The sequence below is a fragment of the Chelonus insularis genome, unplaced genomic scaffold (assembly GCF_013357705.1).
Source record: "Chelonus insularis isolate UGA/USDA-ARS -01 unplaced genomic scaffold, ASM1335770v1 contig_57_pilon, whole genome shotgun sequence".
Classification (NCBI taxonomy): domain Eukaryota; kingdom Metazoa; phylum Arthropoda; class Insecta; order Hymenoptera; family Braconidae; genus Chelonus; species Chelonus insularis.
Genome location: NW_023276654.1, coordinates 604,681 through 626,828, shown reverse-complemented (window position 1 = coordinate 626,828; position 22,148 = coordinate 604,681). Strand labels below are relative to the sequence as shown.

The window sequence follows — 22,148 nt, the reverse complement described above, 5'->3', positions numbered from 1 at the left end:
AGGAATAAATCGGAAAATTGCATCAGAAATATCACTTGTTTTAGAAGAATTTACAAGAAACTATCTTGTACATATGAAAAGTTTGATATTTCTAATACAATTTTCCGATTTACTCTAATAAATTTTTCTTTATAGGATATTAGCGGAATGTTTAATCAGAGTGAGCTCGCTCCTCTAACAACCAGACGATAACTGATGAATAAGTCAACTATAGAAGTAGTACATAAAAAAGTGATACTTACACATGATAATACTTCTATTTAATAATGCTTTTACAGTACCGGACATAAATGCTGTTTAATTTATGAAGGTTATACATTCGTTTTCCCTATACTCTCCTATGTAAAATCACACACCATTTATGTTCGTTACTGTGCTAGTAATCGATTTGTCTTCTTTTTATATGTTAATGATCATGTTGGTAGTCATTACTATCAGTTGTTTTCTATTTAATTACAGAATGAAAAAAATATTTTTGCACAATGTAAAATTTATAATTAATTGATCTTAACAGCCAGTCAACGTGTATTCGTTATAGTTCAAAGAATTTTCTGGAGATATTGACCGTCATTTAAATTGCTCATGAGATTTATAATAGAAAGAATATGACCTCAAATTATGAAAAAGTGTTGCACAGGAAATTGGGGTTCACAACAGTATTTGAATTAAAAATTTTGTAATAAGATTCAAAAATTTTAAATAACATGAAAATATCTGAAACGATTCGAAAGAATTACAGTTAGTTCCTATGTTGAAACTCAAACGTTGAAAAAATAAAACAATTTTCTAGTACCTTTTCTGTTGCACTCGCCGGATAATACTTTTTCTGATCATACTGATTAGTATGATTAGTGTTTATACTAAGTCGTTTTGCAACTTCTTCCTTTGCCAAGCTTACAGCTTTATCATATGCTTTGATTAAAACAGAATCATCCCAAACATCATTAGCATTCAAACCCTGCGAATAATGAAATATTTTTAATTTCTCTGAGCTGTGACTACTTAAACAATAATTTTGTAATTTTCATACAGCATAATGTTGAAATAAACAGTTACTACTTTAGTCACTAATTTCATAAAAATATTTATTAAAAGCCATGTAACTCGACGTTTTATTGTAGAGATTGTTCGCCTCATTTTCCCTTACCGTTCCATCAATTGGCTGAGGAAGTAGTCCACTAAAAGTCGATACCTGAAACTGCCTTGAGGTTATCATGGAGAGAGGAGCATATTCGGGAAAGTTATAGGCTAGTTTTTTTGCTTTTAAATTGTTTATAACAATTAAATTTGTTAGAAACAATGGAAAACGGGATCTGTTCAATATGTTTTAATGTTTCCAAAGCGTAATTTTTTCTTTTACTGAAATAATGTTATGAAGAAATCTTCAAAACGGCTAATCTGATTGCGACTAAATTTTGTAGATATGTAGAGAGCATTGTGGGGAAAATTATTGGCTACTTTTGGTTGACGTGCATTGTTTGTAACAATTGAATCTATCATAAACGATGTAAAATGGAACCTTTACAATATGCTTAAGTCTTTCACAGGGACAATTTTGTCTTTAACTGAATACGAATCACTGATTGGTTAACGTAACAGAAAAAAAACTCTTAATTTTATAACAGTCGATTTTGCTATTAATAATTAAAATCTGGAGCAATGCAATATACCAAGTTCTTCTAACTGGACCTTTTTTTTTCTTTTCAGTAAGTTCCTGACTTCGCAACATAAATAATAACAGAGTCTTCTTTCTAAACAATTGAATCGTTGTCAACGAACAGAAATTGCATCTCATAATGAAATTCAGGTTTTTCTCGTCTATTTTCAATTCTAATGGATTGATTTCATTCAATACCATCGCGGACGAAGTCACGGGAATCTGCTAATTATATTTAAATAACTACAAATTGAATCATCATGTATAATGCATACTAACAATAATGATTTGATCAGTTGAAGCAGAATACTATCTCTAGTAAAAATTATCAATTGTGCACTGAGAAAAATCGAGAAAGTTCAGCCATGTATCTACATTAAAAACGGAAGACTAGTTATGGCAACTAATATTTGTAGTTGCGGTAACTGAAAAATAGTTGCTGCAATCAGAAAACTGGTTGAAGCAACTATCCATGATAGTTGGAAAGAATGTAGTTGCGTCAACTACTTGTAAGTAGTTGGGTAGAAGGAGTAGTACGGTGAACTATACAAAAGGAGTTAGATGAACTAATTCGGAAATATTCGAAAAACTTTCAGCATCCAACGTCATGAAAGTATCCCGCACCTATTAAAACATAAAAATAATTATGTTTTAATAGGTGCGGGAACTAAATGTCATGTCTTGAAGTACAATTAATTTATCGAATTATTTGCAATAAAAGAAACAAACGTATAGTTCTCCGTTTTTGCCCTAGCTTCGCAGCCAATAGATAGGGAAGGAGTACAGGGATCTTTGATTGTAAAACTTCATAAGGTCCTTTTAAGTGATCTCCTAACTTTCCCGGTTTTGGACCTTTGGATAAATAAACGTAATCTTCTGTTTTTAAAACTATAGGATTAGCTTTCTTATCATAATATTTTTTTGACTTTATTTTTGCATTGACTAAATTACTATAAGCTAATTTTCTTAACTCAGTCATTCTATCTACTAAATTACCAATATAATTATTATACGTGGGTAAGCAATCTAAATCGTGTAAAAGTTCACTCGACGGTACTCTAGCAATTTTACCAAAAACAATTTCATACGGTGTAACTGTTCTGACTTTGAGTCGGCCCTTCGAGAAGGGATATATACGTCTAGGAATTAATTAGAGTTGTCTAATTGGCGAAAATGAGTTGGCAGGAGAGATCTCGAGTCATCTAATTATTCGATGGGGAGAAAAATGTTAGGCCGTCGATAGAGAACCTTAGACCAAGTCAGATATTGAAACATCTCTTTGGTGATAACAATATTAGATTTATTTGACTTAAATTTATTCTCTCCCTTTTCAAAAATATTCTGAAACTCAAACGAGTCTTCTGATTCACAATCTGATACAGTTCCGTCCTCAGCGTTGGAATCATTTATTTGACACTCGAAACGAATCGAACTCAAAACTGCGCTCCTCGGTACTTATACTTTACTACCAAAAAGTTGGTTGAGAGAGAAATAGTCGTGGAAGAGCAAGTCACGGTCAAAGAGGCTGCCAACAACGTTACGGGTCATGGCAACCAGGAGCTTGAGTCAGTAGAAGAAGAAATCCTGAGGATAGGACATCTTCGAAGTCCTTGAAGGACCTGGAGCCGGATTGGGGTTCCATTGACTGGGTTGAGGAGATTCTATAGAACCATGAGGACAACCTCAGGGTAAGCTTGTCATCATATTCAATTGTAGTAAGGGCACATGGGTAATGCACGGCTAACTATAATTGTAAATCGTGATAATTGAGTTTTTTAATCCATCGGGAAACACTGTTAGAAATCCCTTCAAACCCAGTATTTACCATTTAATTACACTGTAAATTGGTACTGTAAGGTTAACTTAAATGCTTGGGTGATCAATGCGATTATTTATATTAGTTGAAATACTTATAGGTGATAAATAACGTAGAAGCGATAAATAATCACTGCACTCTATTGATCCTGAATATCCTTCGGAACATCCTTTACGCTTTGGTATAAGATTTACATGCCATTTCAGTGGAGAAGTAGCGGTGGAGGTAACAGGTAGTACGCAAGGTACTTCGCTGGAACGCAACCTTTGACCTCTCACAGAAGAACCAATGCAGCGGTGCTCTACTATCTCCGAAAACGCAGCACTGAACATATTCTCTTTCTCTCTTGTCTGAACGTTGTTGGAATACGTAAATTGAAATTAAAAGTCTCATGCCGTACCCCTAGCCATTTCAAACACTTCTATTGAAAAAGAATAAATCCTATGCATTTTTCCAGAATTTGAATAGGAAAAGTTGAGAAATTTTTACTACCCGCAGGAAGTCTAATAAGATTATGCAAATCCGAAGAGGTATATAAATGGTAATCGTAAAACCTACAGAATTCAGAACTTTCCAATTCAAACAACTAAATAGGATTATCATGATTCTAAAAGGTAATTAGCAATTCTATAGGAAATGATAGTAGATATTTGAATGAAAAACTGACTAACTGAATAGGATAATACGACTTAGAAATTTTCTATTTTCTATCTGCTAAAATTTACAATTCGTATTACGCGCCAGGAATTAGCAGCAGTGATTCCCAGATTATGACGTTTTTGGAGCTAGCTTTTTGGCGCACCTGTTTTATATTTAGTAAACATCTATGACATGTAAAAAGGGGTCTTTTTTTTTTGTATTGCAAACTCTGTTTCTTTTTCTTTAAAAAATACAAGTTAGTACTATACACGCCTTCTTGTCTTTTCTGTGTTAGACAAGTGTGATAAATGAATCCCCAACGCATTCACGAAAGGCGTCTCATTCTATTAAATAGTAATTTTATTACCCTCTATAGTGATTTTCGGCAGTTTACATTCATGCCTATCTTTCTTTCGAGGTGTGATTTACGTTTCCGATCGTTGGGATTGTTTTTATCCCTGTAGTTCCTCTTGCCTCTAAATTTAGTCTCTCGTTTCATAAAGATTGTATCTGTTTTTGTTTTTGATAACTCGAGCTTGGCATTCTTGCACCAAGTGAGTATTGTGTCAACGACTGTCTGCCCTTTGGCCTCAAGGGTTTCTCTAGAATTTCCATCTATAATGACAATTGAATCGTCCGCGGAGTGAGCCAAGCACAGATTCCTGAGAGTCAGCACATCAATTATAAATATGGAGAAACAATAAATTATACTGAGAAAAGATTCTGGACATCATTTGGCAATGTGGATGAAGTCATTACATTAAAGTTTTTGTTCAATAATCCTAATTTTGAAGTTATCAGAACCTACAATCTCGCATTTAAATTTGCATTAGAAGAATACATTGATAAATTATAGAATGAAATGCCAAATGATCTGCAAAATAATTATTACAGTGGTGAAGTATACAACAAATTTGAACAACATATACTATCATACTGGGAATATTGCTAAAATGATAAACTGCTTATTTTTATAAGATATTGAAAAACAAAACAACAACAGAATACAATATGTTGCGATTATCAATACAACAACGTTATTTTCTTGCCACAAAATATTTTTGGCACAGGCTTACTGATAAGAAAATAGATGAAGACATAGTAAAATCCATTTGCCTTGCTATTTTAAGTCACAATTTTTTCGATTTATTGAATCAAATGACTGACAATCAAAAGCAATTACTATTCTCGAAAAGATTAAAAATTTATGTAGAGCTGAGAGACTTTGTAGAGTTAAAGGATGAAATTTTGAAAATATCGTTGCTTACATGGCCACAACCAGAGCTTTTTTTACCTGTATTAGAAGATATGGTTGCACTTATCTGAGAGAAATTTCTGTTAAACTGGTTGAAGACGAGAAATTTAAATATAGTATAGAGACAAGCAAATATCAAGATTTATTATAGAAAACTTGGCTTACTGTTTCCAGATCGATCAAATGTAAAATAATAAGATAGAGGTCCGGTTCTTTTATACAGAATTTAATAAATGTGGGAGACCGAAGCCTCCTTAAATTAATATTCAATGATCCTGAAATTAAAAATGTTAGGAATAAGCTGAAAAAAGCTACAAAAAAACATTCTAATTGAGAGAAGAGAGAGAGAAGATTTCCAACCACGAATACTATTACTACATTGTGTCGTTTCGAATTTAAGTAAGATCCAGTAAACACTGCTATATTGTAGTTATATATCCTTGACATAGTTTTTGTTACATATTTTATTACAGTTACGTACAATAGAAGTAACATAGATGTTACTATTTCCACCTTAATTATATAACATTGTTTTATAACTTTGTGATATTACAGTAATATTATGGTTACATAACACTTTTATCAACATTGATATTGTTTAAATTGAAAAAAAAATTGTCAGCAATGTATTTTTATTGAATTTCATTGCTTTTGTTTACGATTCTATTATTTTTTAAATGTAATTTGATTTCTTTAGTGAAATGAATTTTTCCTATTTCGGGGGATTCGAACTTACGACCGCCTGCTCGCACGCAACTTAAACCTACGTTTTTACCCACTAGGCTATTCCGATACTTAATTCCCAAATTGCAAATAGGCCCATATAAACATATATGTTAGTTACATGTATAAATATATAGAAAAATGAGAATAATTGTATGAATTATAGTTCATTTCAGTTATTATGTAATAATTATTATATATAATGTCTTTTTTTAATTTTTAATTGAGATTTATTCACTTTTGAGATTACAAAACATTTTGTAAATATATTAGGTTAAACAAATTGATAAAAAAATCCTCATTTTCTGAGTATTAAATACACATAGCCAATAATGAAGTGAACGAGAAATTCTCTGACAATTTAGGTACACAAATAGTTCTTGAACTGTAAAATATCCTTATAGCGTAGAAACAATTACCCTGATCTGCTATCGATCTCAATTTATCTACACATTGAAAAGAAAAGCAACTATAACTAGAATTTTGTAATGTTACATCTCTACAATATGCCGTCAATACAAAGAACGTATGTAACATCGATGTGACGATGTTATATTACAAGACCATTGCACGTATGCAACAAATGTTACCTAACATTAGTAAAAATATATCATGTAATATTTAAATGACAGTTGCATAACGAATGTAATGTAACATAGAGATTACAGTGCTATATCATAGAAACATAACATTAAATAACAAACAATGTATACTACTTGTATTACAGTGTTATATAACATGGATACAACATGCATGTGACGCCAATTATATTGCCATTAGATAACTACGTTTTATAGCTACAACGTCACATGGGTGTGACATCTGCAATATAAGCTTGTTACTTTGACAATATATTACAGTCATATAACATACATGTAACGTTTCGTTATATAACTTGTTACATATTGTTACCTTTGTGTTATATTGCTGTTATATTCAGTGTTTACTGAATAAATATAAAGATGTAAAGTTAGTTACACAGTGGGAAGGTCGGTATCGTGCAAAAAATCTCATTGCCTCTCCAAAATTCTACCATAGTATAATTTTGAACAATGACATGGTAATAATAAAAATGGAGCGAAAAAATATATATTTTAATAAGTCGATATATGTAAGATTTGTAATTTTAGATCTTTCAAAAATGTTTATTTATGATTTCCTTCACAATTTTATTAAATGACAATTCACAGACAATCCGGTAAAATTCTTATACACAGATATAGATATTTTTATTTATCAATTTCTCAATATTGATATTTATGATTGCATCATAAGATAATATACATAAATTTGACACCTCAGACCATCCACCAAATAACTGTTTTAATATTCCATTAGTTAATAGAAAAATTGTAGGTCTTACAGAAGATAAAAATAAAGGTGAAATAATAACGGAATTCATTGGTCTAAAAGCCAAAATGTACACATTTGTTTGTATTTTTAAATTCATCTCTTACAAATAATATGACAAAATCATGGTCATCCTTAATAGTCTTATTTTATTTTTTTAATTTCTTTCAACATTCGTTTAATAATTATATCAAGATGTTTAATTTTTTCTTTCTCCTTATTAATTTTTTGTTGTTCTTTATGAGTTGAAGGTATTTATTTAATGTTAGCAGCTTTATCTTTTGTATAACGTGGTAATTTGTGAGCATCACTATACATTTTGTCAGCCATTGCTTCTAGCTCTTCAGCTAAAGCCATTTTGGCAGTCATTGTTTCAAACTCATTAGTTAGAGACATTATAAATCTTTTATGTTAATCCAGCTATTGTGCGTTTTATCAAATCCTAGCCACTTGACAAAAGCTCGATTACCACACTTTTTCAGAACTTTTTCCACCAAATAAATATTAAGATTTTGAACCTTAGTCAATTCTTTTTGATAAAAACCTCCTTTAATCGGTTGATCTTAATAGTCGACAAGCTTTTGGGTTACTGGATTAGTGTTCAATACTTGGCTTACATTAAAGATTTCAGTTGTGCAATTACGAGTGTATCCCTTCTCAAATACATGTTTGTATTTACTTATGCGCACTTTGTTACCAATCTTAAATTTCGTCTTTTCCATTATTTGTTGAACTTCAAGTTTATTATTGTAGATAGTATAACGTAATTGTTTCTTATTGGCTGAAGTAACATCAATCGGATTAATTTTGATGGTTCTATGTTTACCATTGTTATATGATGTCATCAATTTTGGTAAGATGTCTATCCACTGGTAATTACCTCGCAACGTAAATTGTTTCCACATTTGACTTTTAACGTGCGATTAAATCGTTCACATATAGATGCCTTAAGATTACTAAATGTGGAATACATTTTAATATTATATTGTTTCATATGTGCTTCAAATTCTTTATTGTAAAATTCTTTTCCTCTATCAACATGCGAAAATTTTGGCACTCTTTTTTGTGATCGAATAGATTTCATTGCATGAGCGACGTCTTTACCATTTTTAGATTTTGTGGGCACAGCCGAAGCGTATTTTGAGAAAACATCAATAACAGTCAATAAATACTGATAACCTTTATTATAAGTTTTATATGCTTTCATGTCAACTAGATCAGCTTGCCAAGTTTCATCAAGACCAGGTATATCAACATGTCGTCGTTGATAATTCCTCCTGACCGGTCTATGTAGCTCTTTAGTTATTATTTTTTTCTCCTTGTTCATGATGCTGCTGAACAAGATATTTTTAAATATTTTCTTCCAATTGTTTAATAGTTTCAGCTTGTTTACGATTTGCCTTTTTCAGTAAACATAATCGATCTGACTCATGTAGTTCAATTGTTTCATTCAATTCTTCATTCAGACGTTTACGACGTTCTTGTAATAATTCAATATGCTGCTCTACTTGAACATCAATAATTTTGATTCTTTCTCTATTTTCTTCAATGATTTTCCTCGAATTTGCTACAGTTTCGCGTAACAGACGTCATTCTATTTCAATAAAAAATTCTAAATTTGTAATCTTTTTTTCAATTAGTCCTAATGATGTTGTATTCATTCAAATCTACTGGTTCAGCGAGACTACACAATCTCTTATGATCTATGTCAAACTGTTGATCCGCAGTTAATTTGAATCCTTCACCAGGAGGCCTACGAACAGCATTTTTCACAATATCTTTCGCTAACTGTCATTCAAAAACGTCAACACTCATTTTTAAACCTCTCACTTTTAAAGTTTTTCAAAGAATGAGTAGCTGTGTAGAATACATCAGATTAATAAGTAATTTCAGCATCCTGTAATTTCTCTAAAATTGATAAAATTTCGTTATTATGACTGAAATTTCCAGCAGTTTCAGATGCAATAAATAAATGAAGTCGATTCTACAAGTTCATTGGGATCAGCCCAATAAATATAATCGATAGGATGATTTTGTTTACGTTTAATCATATACCGTGGTAAACTTTTCCCACTTTTTGGTATATATTTACTGATTATGTCGGTGAATTTTTTTAAATTCTTATTTACTCGGATACTTTTGTCGGGATGATAATGCTTCCGATAGGCATTTGTCAAAAATGAATCAGCAATTATTAATCTCGACGATAAAGTTGGACATGGAACACATTAGGTGGCATATAAAAAACATGTTAATAAAGTTCTATATTATGACAGTTTTGGCAATTCACAGCCACCACATGAGCTTATAAAATATCTTAATGTTGATAAAATATTGTACAATCATGAAAAACACCAAGATTACAGTACAGATAATTGCGGACACTTGTGTTTAAAATCTTATGTAGAAAAGTATAAGAGTATTATGCACTTTCCAATAAGCACCAGTCATGGATGATTCACTCACGTTAACATTGTCTGGACAAACGTCCATTCTAGAAGCGTTTTATTTTCCACTGAGGTAGTCAGTGTCGTCAATATGACCAAAAATCGAGCTCACATTCAAACAGCACAGAAATATATGAAACCGTTAATAAGTCTTATAATACTTTCGAGAATGATGCAAATAGCTATGGTATCTCTAGTGCTAATAATAAAATTAATTGTCCTGAAATAGTTGCGGTAAAGAATAATCATGTAACATATTCGATTTTTTAAATATTTCGTTGCTGATTTTCTGCAAATTAAAAATAACAACGGTATAATTTGAAACGGCAAATTAATTAATGTTCAATTACGTGTTTTTATTAATGATGCACCAGTACGGGCATTCGTATTAAATCATTGTGGCCATACATCTGCTAATCCATGTTCTATATGTGAGATCTCTGGTATTCACGATTCAAATCGTATGACATTTTTAAGTGAAACATTTCATTTGCTAACGGATGACGATTATAGTCATCTATTTCTTTCTGCTGAGCTTCGTTCTTACGTTTATGTTTTTAATAGTATTCATCTTTCTATATTACTATTTTTCGAATGAATCTATAGATTATGGAGGTGAGGTTTCGATATTAGAATTTGTAGGACGAAATGAATACAAAAAATTATAAATTGAGTCATCTTCAGCTGTGTTTTAACTTACAAATTACAATGGAAATAAAAAAGATTGTGATTATAATTTAACTACTGAGTTTAACAAATTCAAAACTTGTCCTTATCTATAAAATTTAAATAATCAGTGAAAACATGTATCTTTTTCACATTACATTTAAATGTTAATCCGTCCCTTTTAAAGCAATCAATGATTAAAATTGAAATGAATGATAACACTTTACCTTCATTAACCATTATGAGATTGCAAACATAATAATAATATTTTTTCTTCAATACTTGATATTCTTTCAAAAATGAATCAGTCTTTTCTGTTTCCATTGTGTCATAATTAAAGATGTGATATTTTGTGATACGTTTTGAAATACTTTATATTTGTTATTAGATTTTTCTTCTTTTTACACTATTTTTGTGCAATTTACTGCTCATGTTTTAGAATTACTGTTTTAGATGCAACAATCCCTGTGATTGAACGATAATCATTGTACCAAAAAATAATTCAGCCATAAATTTTAAATATGTTCGTACAATACTTGTAAATTTATGCATTGTTAAAAATATGTCAATTTCACTTCTTTAATATTCTCATAATGCATGATATAATCTCGAAAAAAATTAGTATTTAATTTAAAAAATTAATTCTCAAAAACTGAAAATATTTGCTTTTTTTTATATAGAAAAAAAACATAAATGACTGCGGAGTATGCTTTACTGTGCAGCCGAGGAAGTATTTTAATTTTTAAATTTATATATTACCGCCATTTTAAGAATATTACGAAAACATTTATTTGTATACACGAGTGCCATCTAAGCAGAGTTGGTTTTTTTAGTTCCCGTAGCAGCCATGACGCAGCGCTTTAGTGTTGCAAAAAAAAAGAAATTGAGCATCTCTGGCTTGATTTAATGATGGAGGGGCGATCGTAAGCAACTGTTGTACTTCTGCTATAAGAATCTTACACAGCAACAACGTATGATGCTTTCGTTTGACTTACATATGTCTCCTTACGTGGAATTCTGCAACACGTCTGCTCCATTTTTTACGAACGTCTGTTCGTAAAAAATGAAGCAGACGTGTATTAATCATATTTTAGAGTCTGCGCCGAATCTTTTATCGGACTTATGAATGTCTGACGTAGATTTGGCTACAAAAGTTCGCTCTTTTTACGTAATTACCAAAATACATGAATTTACACAGTACTAAAATATGAATTAATAAAATGATATTGAAAATATGCTATATGATGTTGTTAAGCATCAGAGAGCCGAGAAACTGTTGACATATTAATTTAATTCATATTCGAGACTTTTTTATATATTTATCACTTTTTCTTCTATTGAACTCATCATTAAATAAAAGAATACCATAAACAACGATGATATCTGAAATAAACAGTAAAAAAAACAAATTTAATAAAAAAAATTAGTCAAGGATCATAAATTGAGAAGCATTTTTTTGATGTTCTTCTCGAATGTAATACTTCTACAATATATAATCTAAATTATTATTGATGTCAGATAATGACACGATAAATGTAGTTTGAAATGTATTTTACTATAAGTTTATTGGAACGACCAGACGATCTTTATGTGCATTGAACGAAAAACAAATTCTTCAGGGTATTTTAATTGTTTGTCATAAAAAATTCAAAATACCTCTCGATGTGTTCCCTCGTTATTTCCTCGAAAAAACAGTACAGTTTCATTACTCATTGCAAATGAGATTTCAATTGATACTTTTGCGAAAATATTAGACACAAGACTGATTTTGGTGAAGGGTCATAGTTTCGTCGTAAAAAAATATTCAATAAAATTTTCCGCTTGATAATATTCACAGATTACAATGATCTAACCGAAAAATGTTATTTTATTTTACTTATGGTTAGGCTAAAGGCAGAAAGTTTAGGACGGCGTACTTATATTATATATTATTTTATATTATTATACATTCGGGGGAAACGTAACTTTCGTCTCCAATAGTATATATATACGGAAGCCAGGTTGGCTAATCGTCAACTTGTAAGAAAGTGGCGCCACACAAGTTTATTTCCAACATGTGTATTACATACTTGAGCACAATTGTACCAGTCACAAGTAAAAAATCCACTAGTTCAATTTGGACTTGTACACTTGTGAATTTAGAATAGGGACAAAATGGCATCACATCATAATAACGTTATATCAAAACAGAATGCCGGCGTTGAAAACTTAACCAACAAAAATGAAATTTTTTGTCAGTGATATTTCTAATTAAAAAATGAACAATGAATTCAATAAAAGGGTATGATAAAAACAATTCTTTGAAGTTGAATATTAAAGAAAAAAATTTCAATAAAAACTATTACAACCTACTTTTCTGGAGCTAACAGTTTAACGTACGATCAAAATTCAGAAAGATGTGGTGTTGAAGTTGAAGATGATGATTTTTTATTGGTAGAAGGTGTCACTGAATATAAAATTTATTATGCTAATCATTTGAAAGGTGAGGTCATCACATTTTTTTTTAAATTTTTGATTAGATGTTTGTAAGCAGAAACTTGCTACAACCTAGGAAATAATATCCATATGTAGTTCAGTCTTTATAAAGGTATTTATGTCGTATCTAAGCTTTAATTTCAAATAAATCGCTGATACGGAAATGAATAAGTTACCAAATTAGTGATTAAACAGAAAGTTTGTTACAGAAAGTAATCAGAACAATTCCAAAAAACGAAGAATTCAACATATCATAAACGTGATCGAGGGCAAAGGGGATGAAAATACAGAAGATCATCTGATTGCACTGAAAAATCGGGTATGTAAAATAAGAAAATTTAACAATGTCATACACTTATTAATCTTTTTACGCATACAACTTTTTTTTATATAGATAATATTAATTATAATTCCAATATAAATTGATAAGAAACAGCAATAATTCAGATAAATCGGTTGTACTACAATTAAAATATATTTTTATAAAACTTGTCCATACATTACTTAATTGTGATTTCAGATAATGACCCAAAAACTCCAAAGAAAGTTATTATACGTCGCATGGAAACATTAAGGAGGTTCTGCTAATGTTAAAAAAAAATAGATAGAAGCTTGAATTTGAAATATATAACAGTTCAAAGCAATACAAAGCCAATCCGAAAAAAAATTAGGTTCAACGTTGAAATTTGAGAAAAAAAATTAATTTTTGAAAAAAAGTTTATCCCTTCGAACACATTGGAAGAAAAATTAAATGCACAAATCAAAGTATTTCGTAATTATGTATTCACTTGAAAACAATTGTAACATCAAGAGAAAACGTTTTAGTTTCAATTAAAACTTTTACACAGGGTAGTCAACGATAGTTCACACGAGATATTTATAATTATACATAATAAAATCTTCAAAGTTTATGAAACATTGATATTTGATGAAAAGTGACGTTACAGTCGGTAACGAAGATCAAACATGTGGCAACGTTGCTTCACATTTGCGGGTATGTATAAAAACGGATGAAGAATGTGTTTGTACTATAAAACGATACAATAAAATAAGTAATATATACAAGTAAAAAATTCGTAATTACATAAAAAAAATTATGAAAATATATAACACATTAATTTAGATTAGTTTTCAATCATTAATATTTATTAAAATAATAAAATATATTTCATGTTTTTAACAAATACAATAATCTTTAAAAAAAACTACAAATTTACTCTTCCTTATTCGTTACTGTCTTTTTGAAATCGGATAATATACAATCTATTATTCTTTTAGTTTTGGTAACTCGAGATCGACCGCCAATATCTTCTTTTATGAGCATTTCTATTCCATGTTCACCGAATTTTGAAAAAGTTTCTCCTAATGTCTTTAAACTACTGTTCGCTGCACTTATTTTCCCAAGAATTTGAGGACTCACATACTCATCTAAAACTTTCAATTCAACTTTTCTGATTTTCATCTCAGCAGTCTGTTTTTTTTTTTCATAAATTGATCGACTCCTATAGCTTGACTTATTACTGTATCAGAAGTTACTTTTATAGTTTTCATTAAATTATATAAAACTTTCACATCATATTGTGCATTATGAGCACTTTGTGCATCAATTAAACCCAAATAGTCGGCAGCAAGAATAGTCTGATTAAATTTTTTCTTTTCTTTTTTTCTTCCAGGAAGTTCATTTTTGAATATTATCAAAGAGTCAGCAAATCCAAGGACAACTTTTTCGAAGCGCTCCACTAACGCGTAGATGTTCATTTGACGTAGAATAAGATGCATATCGTAACTGTACAAACAAAATTGAAATTGAGATATTTAGAAGAACAATTTGGTTCATAGACTGCTATATTGATTCAGTTATACACTTACTTAAAACCATTATGAGCTATAAAGATGATTTGTTTTTGGAAGCTTTCCAAATATTGTAGAAATAGAATAAATGCTTCTTTTGCTGGTTTCGAATCCAATTTTCCATTCCTTAAAAACAATTCATTTTCGAAAACAACTAATCCAGTGATGTCAGAAGCTCTTTTTGATATTTTTTTTGTTGGCATAACATAGATATTGAACTGGGCATTGTCATGAAATGCTGCTATCTAAATAAAAACGAAACAAACAAAGTTCTAATACCATGGTATGTAATTATTCTACATTTAACTTATATACACTCGATTTTTACACTATGCCTGACATATGTCAGCTGTATTTGGTGATCTGTCTGTAGCTTCTAAATCAAAAATAATAATTTCAGAGTTTTGATAATCATGCGGAGTATCTGTAACAAAAATGTAACATACATCTCTTATTGTTGTACAAAGAAAAATATAACATTAAGCATACCTGAACATACGTCGTCTACAACTAATTCAGCTACACAGTCCATTGCACAATTAGTTTCATAACATATACCTTCTTTTTAAGCAAATCGTGCATCATTAGCAACCCGTTTTTTCTTATTAAACAGCCTACGTCTTTTAAATGCCACTGTCTTCATTTCTTCTGATTTAGCTTTTCGCTTTCTATCTTTTGCTTCACGGTATCGTTTTGTTTCAGTTTCAGGAGAATAATTCCATTTATTATAGACGTCTATGACGTATTGTGTACCAACACAATTTTGGCCAGCTGCTGCTAGAACCCTCAAATGTAATGATGATGATGCTGCATAATGTCGAGATTTGGCATTTTTTGAACTCATACAGTTATTAAATGACTCGTTAATTTGAGTCGAGCCACACGGAGCAAGTTTTTCAGCAACGTTTGCATATCTTACGAAAAGTTGTGCTAAAAAAACTCGCAATTCTACATCTGCGAGAGGTTTCTTGTTTAGAATACTTAAATGCGCATAATTTCCTTTAATATTACGATAAGGACATTCGTCATCACATTTGCCGTGTTCACCATAGGCATGGTTTACAACATTTAGCGACGCTGCTCGAACATTTTCACTATTATCTTTATTTCTTTTAATCGCTGTTGAAAAACGTTGACTGAAGTAAGTTATCAGAGATCGAAGAACTTTCATTGAATATAGAGCACTTGTAAATCCTTTTGTAGCATGATTTAAATCAGACCACTTTCCAATAACATAGTTGGAGTTTCTCTTGACAGCAGCTAGTGTAGATGAATCGTCATCGCCAATTAGGACAGAAACATATGCATTTTGTTCCTGAAGTAAACGATTATGGACTATTAACTGAATTGCCATATCTGGTTCCATAGCTTTTGCACTACCAGCCCAATTTCGTTTACAATAATGATCCGACAGTGGATGATCATGCTCACAAAAAGAACATCTGCTAGTGTTAATTGCAACACCCATTAATTTTTTGGAATAATGTCCATACATTGACGAATGAGCTGTAAATATTGACAATATTAAATAAAAAATATCAGTGCTCTGCAGTGGTCTGGGTGCGACCCGAAAGGTCCACACGACCAACTTCCCAGTCGAAAAAATAAAAAAACAATTTGAATAGAACCCGTTTCCATTCTTTATAACAAATGGAATTGTTATAAATGAAATGAGTCTGTTTTTATTCATTTGATATGGTTAGTTACTTCATTTCAGTAAAAGAAAAAATTTTGCGTTAGAAGAATTCGAATGTACCTCATAGATCCTTTTTTTCATTATTTACAACCAATTTCATTGTTATACACGAAAAAAGTATGTTTTCATGTATGGCATACGGTTGGTAACATTTTTTTAGTAAACGAAAAGATTATGCGTTAAAAGTACTCATATATATAGAAAGGGTCCCTATTTTTATTGTTTATAACAATTAAAAAATTTTTTATTCAAATATTATTATGATCGATAATCATTTGTTATTAACAATATTCAATCGTTATGAACACAATTTCTTATTATTAACAATAATCATTGACTATTTTATTATCCTCAACGCTATTTTCTCCATCCCAACACAAGTTTTAAATTTTTTTATTGCTGATTTCGTTTTTTAAAAATTTTTTTTTCTATGAAATACTGTCATCATATTTCTGTACAATTATTCTAAACATTTGATATTCATATTTTTCAAAAGATCTCGAAATTCCGTCTAAAAAATGGTATAATTTATAAATTGCAGAATTTAGGTAGTTCACTATTTTTTCAGTTTTTTTATTCTACATAAAAAATGGTTGGACCGATTTTGCTAAAAATCTAATCAGTTCTAAGTTACGTAATTACGCGTCGAATGCAGTTGGTCCCACGTCGATATCATTTTTTGTTCTCGAGATAATCGAGGCGAAAAATAATTCCGAACGCACATATGCACACACAGACGTCCACGTAAAAACTATCGTATTCAACTCTGGGGACCTTAAAACGTGGATATATGTCAAAATTAGCGATTCGCAAAATCGGACCCATTACTATAACTTCCTACTGGGAAGTTAAATATTATGATTTAAGTAGCAGTTCAAGAAATGTACCTGATAAACTATTGTATGATCGTCCTGTTCCTCGTTTATGGAAAGCTGCATCTAATGAAACTTTTAAAGGATACATAGCTTGAGGCATAGAAGCATCAATATTGTTAGGTCAATCGATAGATGAAGTATTTTGTGAAGTAGAAATAGATAGATCAGTGCAAGAAGCAGGTGGAGAAGTAGTGGAAGCAAGATTGCTATGATAAAAGATAGAAAGGGAAGAGAAAAGCGTTAAATTATGTTAGATATAACAGAAATTAACTACATCTAAAAAATATTACGTGAAATTTAATTTTTAAATAACTTGGGCAGCAGTTGGAGTCCAGTTGACTGCAAGTGTAGCAAGAAACCTAAAAAAAAGAGATATGTGCGACGATAAAGAACTGATGAGTCCCAAGAAGTCATAAATGTATCCTAATGCATCTTCATAAACGATGGTTTGCCTGTGAAAGCTAAAAAATGTAAAGTATTATGTAGAAATGGTATTTCTATAATTTCAAAAACATTTAGAGAAAAACATTCATATTAGTCCTCATCAAGCGATCACATCAAAAATCATAATACAAAAGTATACAAAAGTTATGTTGATCTTGTAAGATAAAATACATGCATCACGTAGTACCATATACAAAAAGACGAAAACATACCTAGAGCAAAGTTGAGAATTTGCAGCTTTTGACATCTCTATCTCAAGATTGATATGTTTTCTAAAATAATCTAAAATAATCATCAGTTGCTGATTTCATCAGAACGCTTTCAGTAAAGTACGTTCATGACGTTTTAACAGTCCAGAAGAAATCGGTGAAATATTCAATGCTGTAAGAAACGAATTAACATGTGTTTCTTCTATTCCAGCCCAACTGAACCTATAATATTTAAAGTTAATATTTTTCCTAAAAATTCACGTCAAACTACATGGCTGTGAATAATGTATTGAATAATAACCCTCACCTAATGCTAATTTACCATTTATGTCATATTTTTTATTGCCAAATTCATCCATTTTATATTTATTTGTTATGACATTATAGTAAATTTTGCACTTCCAGCACTCCACAATTAAATGACTGCCTAATCCTGCTCTTCTTTCTTCTATCACATGACGCAAAGATGGTACATTACACGAAATACACCAAAGATCATCGGCAAGATCATCTAATTCAACGATACGACGTTCATTGAATTTTAAATAAATGACTTTTTTTGCAGTTTCTTCTTCATTACATTCGTAATCTATCAATTTTAACTGACAATTCAATTGATCATTGACACCACTTACAATATAATTTACTACTTCACTACTATTCTCATTACATTGGACATCTTCTGAGTCGGCAAATTTCGTTTTGCTTACACTTGAAATATATTATCACGCCATTTTTTTTTTCTTTTATAAATAAATTGACCTTTTTTCGGCCATGAGACGCATGAATTGAATGTATTGTAATATATGTAATGCTTTGTAAAAAAAGAAACACGAAAGCTTACATCTGATACTCGCCGAATATTTAGGTTATTCCAACATGTGTTTCGAAGTAATGTATGTAGATCTGAGCAACGTTGCCACATTTTAAGGCTGGGCTTAAAGTCAGAAAGTTTCCCGGAGTTGACTTAACGCCCTCGCGTTGTGCGGCTAAAGGCCGAAGCTCGATATCAATTGAAATTGAGTAGGTAACAGGGAAATCGTTCGAAAAATAATAATTTTCAGGGATGCACTACAAAAAGGGAGCCTTAGGGCACCAAGAAATTCACAAATTTCAGAATAATCTGTTCCGAGCAAGACAGAGCAGAGAATGTATATATCTATCTCCGTCTTATTTTTTAGAGAAGATTGCGAGTTTGAACAGTTGACGAGCAAGCACATTATATACCCCACCCTCTGTTACCAAGCCGGAAGCTTATGATATCTAAACGTAAACAAAGCAAATGAAAATATGCTCGCTCTGTAGTCAGAAGGTTCGACAGTGATTTTACCGAACGGTGTTCGATTTAAATGGCGGCAAGATTTTTTTTTTATTTAAATTGCATGTAATTGCAATTTTATCATGCCAAAAATGAGTTTTAAATTTCAATTTTTATGTGAAAATCGATGACAAATGAAAAAATATTTAAACAGGGCCATTTTTTGTACAAATACATTGATAATAGCATTTTTAACAACTTATTAACAATAAAAAATAGTTTAAACAATCCGCGGCGAGTTCCGGCACTTGGCGGGCAAGCTTTACCTTCACTCTCTGTGCACAAGCCAGCAGCTTATAATTTACAAGCATAAATAGCTAGATTATAAACATGTTAGCTCTGCGGTCAGAGCGCTGGAATTCTATTTTGCCGGCCAGGGTTCGATCCCAGTCTAGTCCCTTACTAACGATTTGATTTTTTTTTTTCCAATTTATTCATTTAATTATTGGACGCCAAGTCGGAAAACCTTTAAAAAGGGTTATAAACATTTTTTTAAATACAGTTCTATGAGCGTAGATTTTTTTTAAACAATTTGAAAATATTCAGAAGTAGTTGAAACAGTCCGCGGGGAGTTCCGGCACTTCGCTGGCAAGCTCTATCCCCACCCTTCATACTCAAGCCTGCATTATATAACTTATATAAACATAAGCATAATGTCGGAGATAATGTGTTAGCTGTGTGGTTAGAACACCAGGCTTTCATTTTACCGATTAGAGTTCGTTCCCAGTCAGAGCCAATTTTTTTTCATGAGGATTTTACGTAAATGCAATAATTGGTTGTTTATATTAGTTCAAAATTAATTCCTATAGTTTTTTAGAGACAACATTTTCTAAAAAAGAGAATTCATAGTAGCTCGTTCCTCACCCTCAGCTTATTTTCAGAAAAACAAGTTTTTTTCCGTAATTAATTGGAAGAATATTTTAATAAAATATATAAATATATAAAGTTACTTAAACGAAAAAAAGGAAAAAAAAAATTTGCCATGACTAGGATCGAACCCTATCTGGCAAAATAGAAGTCCAATACTCTGACCACAGAGCTATCAGGATAACAATTCTATTATTTATGCTTGTAAATGGCTTAGTTTACACCCAGCGTTCCGATCCCGTTTCATTCCGGAATGGAATGAATCGAGTCACCGTTTATACTTGAATTATTCCGTTCGGAATGGAATGGAGATTGAAGTAAAGAAACAGGATAACCGACTTTGTAAATTTATGCTTCAAAACTCAAAGTATATACCCATAACCTACAATTAGTTAAATTACATGTGACTTAAAGTAATTCATGGATTTGAATATTAATACACCCCGATAATTCAATTTTTTTTCAAAAGACTTAAAAACGTCGTCAACTCGACTTTGTTTGGAATCCATAAGATCTGCTATTTGCTCTTCTTTAAATAATTCTAACAACTTATCTACTTCATTTGGCAACCAAATATCTCTACTTTTACTCATTATATATTTGATATATTGTACTTATTGTTAATAATCAATAAACATTACAAGTAATTGTTTAAAAATAAACTTGAAAAAACATAACCTTACAAATGCTCTATGCTAATCTAACTTATGCTACATTACTGATTGGCAATACTGAATTCATTCCTGAATAACGCGTTTACATCAGCTTATTCCGGTCCTAAATCATTCCATTCCATCTAAAAATAGAGGAATGAAATGAAATGATTCCGGTCGTGATTATACCCGTTTACATTAGACAAATCTTAGTTCATTCCGGAATGAAACGGGTTCGGAACACTGGGTGTAAACTAAGCCAATTATGAGCTGCAGGCTTGGGCACAAAGAGTGGGGGTAGACCTTGCCGGTGAAGTGCCGGAACTCTCCGCAAATTGTTTAAATTGCTGCTAAATATTTTTAAATTATTTTTGAAAAAAAACTACATTTATATAACTGTACTAAAAAAGGGTTTAGGCCCTGTTCGAATGTCTTCTCCCTCAGCGTTCATTAATTAAAAGAATTATAAAAAAAAAAAACTTAAATTCTTATAAAAAATTTATTTTGGCTTATTAAAATTATAATTACATTCAATTCTACTAAAAAAAAAAGAAAAAAATTGGTCGAGATCGTGATTGAACCCTGCTCGGTAAAATAGAAGCATGGTGCTTTAACCACAAAGCCAGCATATTTCCAATAAAAATTCCATGGCCCGTATTCTCAGTCGGTTCTTATGTCTAAGTTCGCCTTAAGGACATGCTTAAGGTGACGTTTCGATTCACAATCGTAACTTAAGTATTATCTTAAGTACAGCCTCAAGTATGAACTTAATCAAGCAAGGCTCATTCAAATAGTATTCATAATTAATTCTTAAGCAAATCTTTATCAGTTATGTATTCATAGTCGTATAAGACTTCCTTATTAATCCCAATAAGACCTTACTGGTGTCAAAGTGAGGTTATATTTTCAAGTCGTCTCTAAAGGTGACTTAAGAACTTTCAGGCATATTATTATAGTGAAGATTTTTTGAAATTGTAAAAAAGATGAATTTGTCTACTTCGGATTCTAGTGGTATTGAAAGTATTAGTGATGTTGATACTGATGAAGACCATAATGAGAGACATATTCGTAGGTCTTTGCGTGACCGACAAAATCCTTTTGAAAACAGAATACTTTTTAAGTGAATAAATGACCAGAAAAAAATATTTAACAGTCCACTAATGTTATAGAAGTCACTTTAAAAATTAGTTATGTGTGTATTATTTAA

General features: G+C 30.9%; 3 protein-coding genes across 10 annotated transcripts in view; 1 reads left to right on the top strand and 2 right to left on the bottom strand.

The window, feature by feature from the left end:
• Positions 1–12,585, bottom strand: part of Smn (survival motor neuron) — a 48,934-nt gene extending 36,349 nt beyond the window's left edge. For 2 of the 7 annotated variants that reach the window (XR_004690758.1, XR_004690759.1), the window contains exons 1-4: positions 12,210–12,585; positions 11,919–11,936; positions 1,148–1,178; positions 794–958 (exon numbers count right to left, since the gene is read on the bottom strand). Coding sequence is in view for 1 of the 7 variants with exons in the window: in XM_035088953.1 (XP_034944844.1) it covers positions 794–958; positions 1,148–1,178; positions 11,919–11,936; positions 12,210–12,259 (264 nt within the window). In the remaining 6 variants the exon portion in view is untranslated. The remainder of the gene's footprint in view (positions 1–793; positions 959–1,147; positions 1,179–11,918; positions 11,937–12,209) is intronic. The other 5 variants (XM_035088953.1, XR_004690760.1, XR_004690762.1 and 2 more) reach the window with 5 other exon arrangements.
• The window catches only part of LOC118070375 (uncharacterized), a 97,895-nt gene that overhangs the window by 4,591 nt on the left and 71,156 nt on the right, over positions 1–22,148 (top strand). The gene's annotated exons all lie outside the window — the stretch shown is intronic.
• On the bottom strand, positions 14,204–19,170 carry LOC118070378 (uncharacterized). Of its 2 annotated transcripts, XM_035088952.1 has the most exons (7): positions 18,411–19,170; positions 17,741–18,325; positions 17,463–17,656; positions 15,369–16,385; positions 15,208–15,303; positions 14,898–15,124; positions 14,204–14,814 (listed from the first exon to the last, which is right to left on the bottom strand). In XM_035088952.1, exons 3-4 carry the CDS (start codon positions 17,548–17,550, stop codon positions 15,445–15,447), a joined length of 1,029 nt encoding a protein of 342 aa, XP_034944843.1. In that variant the 5' UTR covers positions 17,551–17,656; positions 17,741–18,325; positions 18,411–19,170; the 3' UTR covers positions 14,204–14,814; positions 14,898–15,124; positions 15,208–15,303; positions 15,369–15,444. The 2 variants fall into 2 exon arrangements, with proteins under 2 accessions (XP_034944843.1, XP_034944842.1); XM_035088951.1 differs by having other exon boundaries at positions 17,463–18,325.